Genomic DNA, 13839 nt, shown 5'->3' on the forward strand with positions numbered 1-13839 from the left:
AGAATGTCTGGAATGAATTGTGTCTACACACACACACACACACACACACGACATGACCTAAAACCTTGAATTACCACCAGCATGACATCATCGTGGCAGCACTGAGCTTGAATCATTTGTGTTCAGACTGAGCCATGTGTGAGTGACATGCACATTATAGACCACCCCTCCCCCGACCACACACTCAGCCTCCACACAGAGTTTAATCCCCACATGCTGAAACGTAATGCAAAAATCGTTCATGAAAAAAAAATGGACCCGATAACTTTAACAGGATCGGGGGAAAAAAAGCGTCTGGCAACAGTCGATATTAAAACATGCAGAGGCAGACGAGCTTGGGGCCTTACTGAGAGGAATGAGACTGCAGCAGAGGGGAGAGGAGAGGGAGAGCTGCCTACTGCAGCCTGCCTGCCACACAGAGTCAGAGACAGATGACTACTACTATTATCACATGTTATTTTCCCCCGCTCAGCTACCCGTTGATTTGTGTATGAAAACCTAGCGCTTTTCTTTTACTCCTGCATGCTTGCCCCCCTTCTGGGTTTCTGCTTTTCGAGTGATCAGCTGATGAAGAGGCTAGCAGCTCGCCGCTATGCTGGCTTGCTAATTCTCTCCCCTCCAGCTGCAGCCGCAGCCCATCCAGCTACAACCCATTCTGATCCACAGAGTCAGACTGCAGACTGCAGCCAGGTAAATATTTGTCCTTCCTTCTTTCATTGTCTTCCTTCATTCGCCCTTGCTTCCTCTATTTATTCTGAGGATAGGATTCAGCCAGGCTGCATCGCACAGACCGGCACAGAGGGAGAGAGGGAGACAGGAGAGAGAGAGAGCATGTGTGTGAGTGTCTGTCTGTCTGTGTAAGTGTCTGCAGTGTCTGTGTGAGCGGGAGAGGAAGTGAGTGTGTAGGTGTGAGCTGTAACAGATGAGGGGGTATCGTCTGCCAGTCGAGGAGGGGAAGGAAGAGGCAGGCTTGTTTGGTGATGATGGTACAAGCATAGAGCAACGCACGCACGCACGCACGCACACACACACACACACACACAGGGTGTTTAGCTGTTTAATCCGTCTTTTAGGATTACTCTGAATCCCATTGCATTCCACTGTAGCCCTGTAGAGAAGGCTTTATAATGATAACCTTAAATGATAACCTGACCGATTGTCCGCATGATGTCTTTTGTTGTCCTTTTTACTGTTCTTTTTGCGCTTGATCATTCTCTTTTGTTCATGCTTTTCTCGCTTTCACTGTGTGTGTGTGTGTGTTTATTAGTGTACGTGTGTGGAAGTGCACATGCATATTCCACCGTTGGTAATGTCATACAGATCCTTCGTCATTGATGATGGTTATTAGGCCACTTTCGATATGGTCCCCCAGGGTGTGTTTGTCTGTGTTTATGGTGAAAGGGAGAGGTTGACTGATCGTATATGCATTCATAAACACAGATTCCATATTTATTTAAATATACAGTTGCATGCACTTTCATCTCTGTTTCCTTGTAGATTTTCACATTCTAATACAATATAATATGACGTGGGTGTGCACTATTTTGGCTGCATTTCTGTATGGTTCATACATCAATATTCCGTTCAGATTGGAGTGCATTCCTCAGTCTCTGCTGAATGTGAACACATATTCACACCCTCTCTCTCTTTCTCGCCCCCTTTCTATCTCCCTCTCCCCCTCCCTCTCTCTCTCTCTCTCTCTCTCTCTCTCTCTCTCTCGCCCCTCCCTCCCTCCCCCTCTCTCTCCTCTCTCTCCCTCCCTCCCTCCCTCCCTCCCTCCCTCCCTCCCTCCCTCCCTCCCTCCCTCTTTCTCTCTCTCTCTCTCTCCCTTCTCCTCCCTCCCTCCCTCCCTCCCTCCCTCCCTCTTTCTCTCTTTCTCTCTTTCTCTCTCTCTCTCTCTCTCTCTCTCCTTCTCTCTCTTTCTCCTTCTCTCCCTCCCTCCCCCTCCCTCCCTCCCTCCCTCCCTCCCTCCCTCGCTCCCTCTCCCTCTCTCTCTCCCTCCCTCCTTCCCTCCCTCCACCCCCTCCCCCCTCTCTCCCTCTCCCTCTCTCTCTCTCTCTCTCTCTCTCTCTCCCTCCTTCTATCTCGCTCTCTCTCCCTCTCTCTCTCTCTCTCTCACTTCCCCCTCTCCCCCCTCCCTCCCTCCCTCCCTCTCTCTCTCTCTCTCTCCCTCTCTCTCTCTCCCTGCCAGCCTGGACAAGTAATGCTGCATGCATACGTCTACTTTAATTGCCTTTGTGTAAAATACAGCAGTTGCTTACTGCAGACATTTGCAGCTATGAGAGATTAAAATAAGATAGACACCACCATGGTGAATCTCCACTGAGGATTTACCCCATTGTTTTGCCTCAGACTTTAGTGTTTCCACCTGGTTCCTGGTTCCTGGGCCATGGCCTCAGTGGAGCTGCTTTGACTTGGGACCAAGGCAGCATTTAAATAACAGCATTTACATAACAGCATTTACATAACATTGGCTAACTGCGAACATGGGTTTACACCTTCCACAGTTAACACCTTCTCACTGACCTGTATTTAACCCTTTTTTTAGGCACTAAAGTACTTCCATATATGCGTACATTCATTTTTTAAAACTGGTGCCAGACTGCCTTCAACCAAGTCTTGTGAGGCTTGTGGGTGTCCTAGAGCAAAACATGTATGTGTTCGTTTGAGTCCCACCTTTCCATGGTGGGGTCATATTAGTGTATAGACCAAACTGTTCGGACGCTACAGACAGAAATGAGCAGATCTTCGGTAATGACTTGTAAGGGTCCTATCTTTCCAGAGGGGTCATATTAGTTTGTAGGCCAAACCGTTCAGAGGCTGCAGACATTTCCGTGAGAAGACCGATTTTTGGGATGTCTCCTGGTATAATAAACACAGCAAATGCGGAAGAGGAAGACCACATGCAAAACAACATATCTCTAGCGTAAACAGATTGAGTTCTATGGGGATTTTTCAATTATGCTAATGTGATTTCTGTGGGGTGCAGACATCAACTCTAGGTTAATGAATCATTTAATAGTGAAATCAATAATCTATGCACATTTAGTTCATTCTTTGAAATAGTTTTTGGAAGAGGCTGTTGAATTGTTTTTCAAGGTCAAACTTTGACTGTCTAAATCGTTAAGTCATCTAACTGCTAGACTTTCTTCAGAGAGGAGATCAATTGAACAGCTATTTAAGAACCACTAAACTGTCAGGAGTGTAGCTGACAGGAGTTACAGGGGTCAAATCACTGTCAAGAGCACAGTTGTTTCTTATCCCATCCCCAAACTTATTTCCAAATCCAAATTTGGTCCTATTGCATTTACATTTTATTGGGCCAATCTTTCTCCTCTTGAATAAGAAGATAACTTGTACACAACCCTGATTAATGTGTGTAAATTCTCTCTCCACTCAAATATTTGTTAATGTACTGTATATTCCGGGCAGCAGGTAGCCTAGAGGTGGGCGGCAGGTAGCCTAGAGGTGGGCGGCAGGTATCCTAGTGCTTAAGAGCATTGGGCCAGTAATCGGAAGGTTGATGGTTCAAATCCCTGTGCCGGCAATGTGGAGAAATCTGCTGTTCTGCCCTCGAGCAAGGCAATTAACCCCCAACAACAGCAACTCCCTGGGCACCGATGACATCGATCAAGGCTACACACTGCACCGGTTTGATTCAGTCGGCTTGGGTTAAATGTGGAATAACATTTCAGTTAAATGCATTCAGTTGTGCAATTTTCTAGGTATCCCCTTTCCCACTTCCAGCAGCTTGTGCATTCCTATATCCATCCTTTGTTTTCTGTGGTTCCCAGGAAGTGTAGATGTTCCTTAAGTAACAGCTAATTGAGATCCAAATAAACAAACAAATCCCCTCCTCTTCTTTTCTTCCTCCTCCTTGACCTCCCCCCATGTGGAGGAGAACGGGGCCTTGGAGGACATGGAGGAGGACATCAGCCTAAAGAAACGGAAAGGTGATCACCATGGCGACAAAGACTCTGAGTCCCGAGACTCCGGCCAGGAGGCTGGAGGTGAAAAGGTCAAGAAACGCCGAGGTCGACCTCCGGCAAAGAAACTGCCCCCCAACCCTCCCGAGCTCACCAAGCAGCTTAACACACTGGTGGACATGGTTATCAACTACAAAGACGGGTGAGATTACCAGGGAGAATTGGGGGAGCTGTGGTAATGATGTATTAATGGGTAATGCAATTATATCCACACAATATTAATTAACATTTAACATTTACATTTAAGTCATTTAGCAGACGCTCTTATCCAGAGCGACTTACAGATTGGTGCATTCACCTTATGACATCCAGTGGAACAGCCACTTTACAATAGTGCATCTAAATCTTTTAAGGGGGGGTGAGAAGGATTACTTTATCCTATCCTAGGTATTCCTTAAAGAGGTGGGGTTTCAGGTGTCTCCGGAAGGTGGTGATTGACTCCGCTGTCCTGGCGTCGTGAGGGAGTTTGTTCCACCATTGGGGGGCCAGAGCAGCGAACAGTTTTGACTGGGCTGAGCGGGAACTGTACTTCCTCAGTGGTAGGGAGGCGAGCAGGCCAGAGGTGGATGAACGCAGTGCCCTTGTTTGGGTGTAGGGCCTGATCAGAGCCTGGAGGTACTGAGGTGCCGTTCCCCTCACAGCTCCGTAGGCAAGCACCATGGTCTTGTAGCGGATGCGAGCTTCAACTGGAAGCCAGTGGAGAGAGCGGAGGAGCGGGGTGACGTGAGAGAACTTGGGAAGGTTGAACACCAGACGGGCTGCGGCGTTCTGGATGAGTTGTAGGGGTTTAATGGCACAGGCAGGGAGCCCAGCCAACAGCGAGTTGCAGTAATCCAGACGGGAGATGACAAGTGCCTGGATTAGGACCTGCGCCGCTTCCTGTGTGAGGCAGGGTCGTACTCTGCGGATGTTGTAGAGCATGAACCTACAGGAACGGGCCACCGCCTTGATGTTAGTTGAGAACGACAGGGTGTTGTCCAGGATCACGCCAAGGTTCTTAGCGCTCTGGGAGGAGGACACAATGGAGTTGTCAACCGTGATGGCGAGATCATGGAACGGGCAGTCCTTCCCGGGAGGAAGAGCAGCTCCGTCTTGCCGAGGTTCAGCTTGAGGTGGTGATCCGTCATCCACACTGATATGTCTGCCAGACATGCAGAGATGCGATTCGCCACCTGGTCATCAGAAGGGGGAAAGGAGAAGATTAATTGTGTGTCGTCTGCATAGCAATGATAGGAGAGACCATGTGAGGTTATGACAGAGCCAAGTGACTTGGTGTATAGCGAGAATAGGAGAGGGCCTAGAACAGAGCCCTGGGGGACACCAGTGGTGAGAGCACGTGGTGAGGAGACAGATTCTCGCCACGCCACCTTGTAGGAGCGACCTGTCAGGTAGGACGCAATCCAAGCGTGGGCCGCGCCGGAGATGCCCAACTCGGAGAGGGTGGAGAGGAGGATCTGATGGTTCACAGTATCGAAGGCAGCCGATAGGTCTAGAAGGATGAGAGCAGAGGAGAGAGAGTTAGCTTTAGCAGTGCGGAGCGCCTCCGTGATACAGAGAAGAGCAGTCTCAGTTGAATGACTAGTCTTGAAACCTGACTGATTTGGATCAAGAAGGTCATTCTGAGAGAGATAGCGGGAGAGCTGGCCAAGGACGGCACGTTCAAGAGTTTTGGAGAGAAAAGAAAGAAGGGATACTGGTCTGTAGTTGTTGACATCAGAGGGATCGAGTGTAGGTTTTTTCAGAAGGGGTGCAACTCTCGCTCTCTTGAAGACGGAAGGGACGTAGCCAGCGGTCAGGGATGAGTTGATGAGCGAGGTGAGGTAAGGGAGAAGGTCTCCGGAAATGGTCTGGAGAAGAGAGGAGGGGATAGGGTCAAGCGGGCAGGTTGTTGGGCGGCCGGCCGTCACAAGACGCGAGATTTCATCTGGAGAGAGAGGGAGAAAGAGGTCAGAGCACGGGGTAGGGCAGTGTGAGCAGAACCAGCGGTGTCGTTTGACTTAGCAAACGAGGATCGGATGTCGTCGACCTTCTTTTTTCAAAATGGTTGACGAAGTCATCTGCAGAGAAGGAGGAGGGGGAGGGGGAGGAGGATTCAGGAGGGAGGAGAAGGTGGCAAAGAGCTTCCTAGGGTTAGAGGCAGATGCTTGGAATTTAGAGTGGTAGAAAGTGGCTTTAGCAGCAGAGACAGAAGAGGAAAATGTAGAGAGGAGGGAGTGAAAGGATGCCAGGTCCGCAGGGAGGCGAGTTTGCCTCCATTTCCGCTCGGCTGCCCGGAGCCCTGTTCTGTGAGCTCGCAATGAGTCGTCGAGCCACGGAGCGGGAGGGGAGGACCGAGCCGGCCTGGAGGATAGGGGACATAGAGAGTCAAAGGATGCAGAAAGGGAGGAGAGGAGGGTTGAGGAGGCAGAATCAGGAGATAGGTTGGAGAAGGTTTGAGCAGAGGGAAGAGATGATAGGATGGAAGAGGAGAGAGTAGCGGGGAGAGAGAGCGAAGGTTGGGACGGCGCGATACCATCCGAGTAGGGGCAGTGTGGGAAGTGTTGGATGAGAGCGAGAGGGAAAAGGATACAAGGTAGTGGTCGGAGACTTGGAGGGGAGTTGCAATGAGGTTAGTGGAAGAACAGCATCTAGTAAAGATGAGGTCGAGCGTATTGCCTGCCTTGTGAGTAGGGGGAAGGTGAGAGGGTGAGGTCAAAAGAGGAGAGGAGTGGAAAGAAGGAGGCAGAGAGGAATGAGTCAAAGGTAGACGTGGGGAGGTTAAAGTCGCCCAGAACTGTGAGAGGTGAGCCGTCCTCAGGAAAGGAGCTTATCAAGGCATCAAGCTCATTGATGAACTCTCCGAGGAACCTGGAGGGCGATAAATGATAAGGATGTTAAGCTTGAAAGGGCTGGTAACTGTGACAGCATGGAATTCAAAGGAGGCGATGGGTAAGGGGAGAAAGAGAGAATGACCACTTGGGAGAGATGAGGATCCCGGTGCCACCACCCCGCTGACTGGAAGCTCTCGGGGTGTGCGAGAACACGTGGGCGGACGAAGAGAGAGCAGTAGGAGTAGCAGTGTTATCTGTGGTGATCCATGTTTCCGTCAGTGCCAAGAAGTCGAGGGACTGGAGGGAGGCATAGGCTGAGATGAACTCTGCCTTGTTGGCCGCAGATCGGCAGTTCCAGAGGCTACCGGAGACCTGGAACTCCACGTGGGTCGTGCGCGCTGGGACCACCAGATTAGGGTGGCCGCGGCCACGCGGTGTGGAGCGTTTGTATGGTCTGTGCAGAGAGGAGAGAACAGGGATAGACAGACACATAGTTGACAGGCTACAGAAGAGGCTACGCTAATGCAAAGGAGATTGGAATGACAAGTGGACTACACGTCTCGAATGTTCAGAAAGTTAAGCTTACGTAGCAAGAATCTTATTGACTAAAATGATTAAAATGATACAGTACTGCTGAAGTAGGCTAGCTGGCAGTGGCTGCGTTGTTGACTTTGTAGGCTAGCTGGCAGTGGCTGCGTTGTTGACACTACACTAATCAAGTCGTTCCGTTGAGTGTGATAGTTTCTACAGTGCTGCTATTCGGGGGCTAGCTGGCTAGCTAGCAGTGTTGATTACGTTACGTTGCGTTAAAAGAACGACAATAGCTGGCTAGCTAACCTAGAAAATCGCTCTAGACTACACAATTATCTTTGATACAAAGACGGCTATGTAGCTAGCTATGTAGCTAGCTACGATCAAACAAATCAAACCGTTGTACTGTAATGAAATGAAATGAAAATGTGATACTACCTGTGGAGCGAAGCGGAATGCGACCGGGTTGTTGAGTGAGGAAGTTCTATTCGGTAGACGTTGGCTAGCTAGCAGTGTCTCCTACGTTAAGGACGACAAATAGCTGGCTAGCTAACCTCGGTAAATTAAGATAATCACTCTAAGACTACACACTCTAAACTACACAATTATCTTGGATACGAAGACAGCAAAGACAACTATGTAGCTAGCTAACACTACACTAATTCTGGCTGGATGCCAGCTTCCACTCGGCAAATGTGGGACCTTGGCACCGAGCACACCGGCCAGTGAATGCTCGGCCGAGACACAGTGCGCATCACCCCATAGCACGGGGCCTGACCAGTCACATGCTCGCCCCGGTAAGCACGGGGAGTGGGCTCAGGTCTCCAAACTGACTCCGCCACACTCCCCGTGTGCCCCCCCCCCCAAAAAAAATGTTTGGGGCTGCCGCTCGGGCTTCCTTGCCAGCCGTGTTCCCTCGTACAGCTGGTTCCCTCCGCTCTCCTGGCTGCCTCCACCTGTTCCCATGGGAGGCGATCCCTTCCAGCCAGGATCTCCTCCCATGTGTAGGATCCCTTGTTGTCCAGAATGTCCTCCCATGTGTAGGATCCCTTGCCGTCCAGAATGTCCTCCCAGGTCCAGTCCTCTCTTCCACGCTGCTTGGTCCTTTGGTGGTGGGTAGTTCTGTAACAGTGGTTTTTTAATATATATACAGTGCCTTGCGAAAGTATTCGGCCCCCTTGAACTTTGCGACCTTTTGCCACATTTCAGGCTTCAAACATAAAGATATAAAACTGTATTTTTTTGTGAAGAATCAATAACAAGTGGGACACAATCATGAAGTGGAACGACATTTATTGGATATTTCAAACTTTTTTAACAAATCAAAAACTGAAAAATTGGGCGTGCAAAATTATTGTATATTTTTTTAAAATGTTACCTTTTTCTCCCCAATTTCGTGGTATCCAATTGTTTAGTTGCTACTATCTTGTCTCATCGCTACAAGCTGTACGGGCTTGGGAGAGACAAAGGTTGAAAGTCATGCGTCCTCCGATACACAACCCAACCAAGCCGCACTGCTTCTTAACACAGCACCATCCAACCCAGAAGCCAGCCGCACCAATGTGTCGGAGGAAACACCGTGCGTGCACCTGGCAACCTTGGTTAGCGCGCACAGCGCCCGGCCCGCCACAGGAGTCTCTGGTGCGCGATGAGACAAGGATTTCCCTACCGGCCAAACCCTCCCTAACCCGGACGCCGCTAGGCCAATTAGGCGTCGCCCCACGGACCTCACGGTCACGGCCGGTTACGACAGAGCCTGGGCGAGAACCCAGAGTCTCTGGTGGTACAGCGCCCTTAACCACTGCGCCACCCGGGAGGCCTCCTGTAATGGCTGTTTGAAGAAGAGGACCAAGGTGCAGCGTGGTACGTGTTCATGATTTTTAATAAAACTGAACACTAGAACAAAAAATAACAAAACGGAACAAACAAAACAGTTCTGTCTGGTGCAGACAGACAAAACAGAAAATAACTACCCACAAAACCCATGTGGGCAAGAGCTACCTAAGTATGGTTCCCAATCAGAGACAACGATAGACAGCTGGCCCTGATTGAGAACCATACCCGGACAAAAACAAAGAAATACAAAAACATAGAAAAAGAACATAGAATGCCCACCCTAGTCACACCCTGGCCTAACCAACATAGAGAATAAAAGCCTCTCTATGGCCAAGGCGTGACAGTTACAGCCTAAATTCAAAATGGATTACATTTATTTTTCTCACCCACCTACACGCAATACCCCATAACGACAAAGATAAGACGTTGTAAATGTTTGCAAATGTTTTGAAAATGAAATACTGAAATATCTAATTTACATAAGTATTCACATCCCTGACTCAATACATGTTAGAATCACCTTTGGAAGCCATTACAGCTGTGAGTCATTCTAAAAGCTTTGCACACCTGGATTGTACAATATTTGCACATTATTGTTAGAAAATTCTTCAAGCTCAGTCAAGTTGGTTTTTGATCATTCTTAGACAGACATTTTCAAGTCTTGCTGTAGATTCTCAAGCTGATTTAAGTCAAACTGTAACTAGGTCACTCAGGTACATTTAATGTTGTCTTGGTAAGCAACTCTGATGTATATTTGGCCTTGTGTTTTAATTTATTGTCCTCCTGAAAGGTGAATTTGTCTCCCAGTGTCTGGTGGAAAGCAGACTGAACCAGGTTTTCCTCTAGGATTTTGCCTGTGCTTAGCTCTATTCCTTTATTCTTAACCAAAGTCGCCCAGAACTGTGAGAGGTGAGCCGTCCTCAGGAAAGGAGCTTATCAAGGCATCAAGCTCATTGATGAACTCTCCGAGGGAACCTGGAGGGCGATAAATGATAAGGATGTTAAGCTTGAAAGGGCTGGTAACTGTGACAGCATGGAATTCAAAGGAGGCGATAGACAGATGGGTAAGGGGAGAAAGAGAGAATGACCACTTGGGAGAGATGAGGATCCCGGTGCCACCACCCCGCTGACCAGAAGCTCTTAACTACTTATTAGCGATGTGTAGATATGAAGGGCAATGGTGTTTGATGTCAGACCATGTAGGGAATGGTTAGACATGAATTACTTATATCTTGTGCCTCTATTTCACAGTGTGAGCATTGTGTTGCAGAAATAATGAGACAGAGAGGACCAGCCCTGACTTCTAAAATAGCATGTTTTCTTTCAAATTCTTTAGTTGCACTTGATTAGACTTGCCTGGAACAATGGAACTAAATCTGGCCAATCTGCCACTCCAGGGAGTCTCAATCAAACGCTCAAAGCATTTGAAATAAAACAAATACTATTGTTGGTTGGTAACAGTGCCTGTGCATACTAATTCCAGGTTGGGCCGTCAGATCAGCAAAGGCTTTGTCCAGCTGCCTTCTAGGAAGGAGGTGCCAGAGTACTACGAGTTGATCCGCAAGCCTGTGGACTTCAGGAGGATCAGGGTAGGCTCTGCGGACCATCTACACTGCATCTATAGGCACAGCACCAACCCACCCAAATCTTCCCACATACCAATTCAGCTCAGCACCAACTCTCAGCCTTTCAGCCTACTGGTGGCTCACCACTAACCCACCAACTGATCTGCTCTTCCCCCAAATCTTCCCACATACCAACTGGACCAAGGCCTGTTAACGCAGTCATAGATGAAAGCGCTAACCTTTCATCTGTCTGTCTGTCCTTCCACAACCCTGTGGTTGTCATTAACAAATTAATATACAGCATTTCCCAGCATCATCCGAGCAAACCTTTCTGTTGATGTTGACTTCAGGTACTATACTGAACAAAAATATAAATGCAACATGTAAAGTGTTGGTCCCATGTTTCATGAGCTGATATAAAATATCCCAAAAATGTTCCATACTCACAAAAAGCTTATTTCTCTCAAATTTGGTGCACAAATGTGTTTATTTCCTTATTAGTGAACAGTTCTCATTTTCCAAGATAATCAGACAGGAGTGGAATATCAAGAAGCTGATTAAACAGCAAGATAACTACAAAGGTGCACCTTGTGCTTGGGAAAATAAAAGGCCACTATAAAATGTACACAATGCCACAGATGTCTCAAGTTTTGAGAGAGCGTGCAATTGGCATGCTAACTGCAGGAATGTCCACCAGAGCTGTTGGCAGAGAATTGCATGTTAATTTCTCTACCATAAGCTGCGTCCAACCTCGTTTTAGAGAATTTTGTAGTACGTCCAACCGGCCTCACTACTGCAGACCAGTGTATAGAGTTGTGTGGGCGAGTGGTTTGCCATTCATCCGCCACCATCACCTCATGTTTCAGCATGATAATGTACGGCCCCATGTTGCAAGTATCTGTACACAATTCCTGGAAACTGAAAATGGCCTGCATACTCACCAGACATGTCACTCACTGAGCATGTTTGGGACGCTCTGGATTGACGTGTACGACGTGTATATCCAGCAGCATCGCACAGCCACTGAAGAAGAGAGGGACACCATTCCACAGGCCACAATCAACAGCCAGATCAACTCTATGTGAAGGAGATGTGTTGCGCTGCATGATGCAAATGGTGGTCACACCAGATACTGACTGGTTTTCTTATCCACGCCCCTACCTTTAAAAATAAAAGGTATCTGTAACTAACAGATGCATATCTGTATTCCCAGTCATATGAAATCCGTAGATTATGGCCTAATGCATTTATTTCAATTGACTGATTTCCTTATATGAACGGTAACATCTTTGAAATTGTTGCATGTTGCATTTATATTTTTGTTCAGTATAATGTGCATTGTATTTATGTGAGAGTACATGTTTTCTGTCCATGTGTGTTTTTTTGTAGGAGCGTGTGCGCAATCACAAGTACCGGAGTGTGGGAGATCTGGAGAAGGACATCATACTGCTGTGCCACAATGCCCAGACCTTCAACTTGGAGGGATCTCAGGTTTGCCTCAGGGATGTGATCTAGGCCTGCTGGAGTTCACACCACTGCCTACCGTTTCTACATGAAGTCCACATGCCATGATGCCCCCAGCTCTTGATTGTGAGAGGCTAATTTGGTGGCTAATTTGGTTCATGTTATGTTATATGTGTGTGTTTGCTTTAGATATTTGAGGACTCAATCGTTCTCAAGTCTGTTTTTGAGAGTGCACGACAGAGGATCGTCATTGACGATGTGGAGAAAAAGGACAGCACTGCCATCTGTGACGATGGAGGTCGAGACAATCAGTTTGGTTCATCAGAAGGTGAGAGACCCGGCCTTTGTGATCTCAAAATAAACTGTTTGAATGACACATTCTTTTAAAACCCCAATAGTAAGATCAAGATGATGCAGTTCAGTTAACAATGAGAAGATCATTTTCACTTTTACACACCCAAACCATTGTGAGTCTTATCAAGCTTTTTTGAATAGCTTGAAAGGATTTATTTTCTCAAAGATCAATGACAGAACAAACTATTATATGGTTGTCATTATAAAAAGGATATACGATATGTTCCTTTCTCAATCCTCTCTTTTCAGTGAAAACGGGGACAAAGCAGGTGAAACAGAGGATGAAGAAAGAAGAGCGGAGCAGAAAGATGAAGGCCAAGAAGACAGTCTACAGTGATGTAGACAGCGATGAGGATCTGGAGGACAATACAGCTAAAGATGAGGGTTGACCTGGAGGACCAATGCTAGTTCATTTATCCTCTTTCTTTCTCTCCGCTGTCACTGTTTTTGCAATGCAGCTTATTAGTTCTCACCTTGATAAAGATTTGTCTCATCTCAAGTCAAGAAGGCTACTCAAAGAAAGGAATTTACATACCTAATGATGTTGGTCCTCAAGTAATTCATGCAGCCTTAAACTTTCATGTCTCTTTACTATTATTTTGCCTTTTTGTTCTTTGGGATTTTATGGTGTTGCTCTCTTGGTCCTCATATGGAAGCTATTGTGTGTATCCTTAATGCTTAACCAGAGGTTATCTCCACCCTCTTTTTTCATGAATTGTTTTTGTATTTGAAAATGTTATTACTGTATGTGTGAAATGCCTTCATACGTCTTGGAGCATGATGATGTATTTCTGCTAAGACGGAGACCGCCCTCAGAGAGTGGCGCATGTTGATGACATCAATATATGTTGTGTTACAGGTGTGGGAGATGGCAGAAAATGGTTGGTCAGTTCTTCAATATGACTAGGATGGACACTACTGGATTGTTTCAAATCTCAAAATGTGTGGATTTAAAATGAAATATGATTCTGTAATAAAACTCCAAATGGGAGAATTGTATTTGAACAATATTGTGTGTTCTGAATGACCTGACCACCAACATTGATTTCATACTTAGTTAGCAGATGTAAACAGATAAAGTTGTACTGTTTCAGCTGTAAGTTTTATATTGTATACTCATGGGCTTCTTGTGTTATTTTTCATCTTTTTCAGTTTGGTTTAGAGTGGCAACTGCCAAGTCCCAGGTGACAAACAAGGAGGAAATAGATCTTCCAGCAGGAGACTGTAGGGATTTGTGTTGAGGTATTTTGTGTTTCTCTCTCTTGGCAAGACTGAAAGTTGTCATCCTATTCC

At 47.0% G+C, this 13839-nt stretch overlaps 1 protein-coding gene across 1 annotated transcript; it reads left to right on the forward strand.

The window, feature by feature from the left end:
• The first annotated feature begins 282 nt into the window (after positions 1 to 282).
• On the forward strand, positions 283 to 13542 carry LOC115120307 (probable global transcription activator SNF2L2). Its single transcript, XM_029649222.2, has 6 exons — positions 283 to 690; positions 3899 to 4128; positions 10647 to 10752; positions 12118 to 12219; positions 12382 to 12520; positions 12796 to 13542. Exons 1-6 carry the CDS (start codon positions 523 to 525, stop codon positions 12933 to 12935), a joined length of 885 nt encoding a protein of 294 aa, XP_029505082.1. The 5' UTR covers positions 283 to 522; the 3' UTR covers positions 12936 to 13542.
• Positions 13543 to 13839: the final 297 nt, after the last annotated feature.

This window comes from Oncorhynchus nerka, linkage group LG4, assembly GCF_034236695.1.
Source record: "Oncorhynchus nerka isolate Pitt River linkage group LG4, Oner_Uvic_2.0, whole genome shotgun sequence".
NCBI classification, from domain to species: domain Eukaryota; kingdom Metazoa; phylum Chordata; class Actinopteri; order Salmoniformes; family Salmonidae; genus Oncorhynchus; species Oncorhynchus nerka.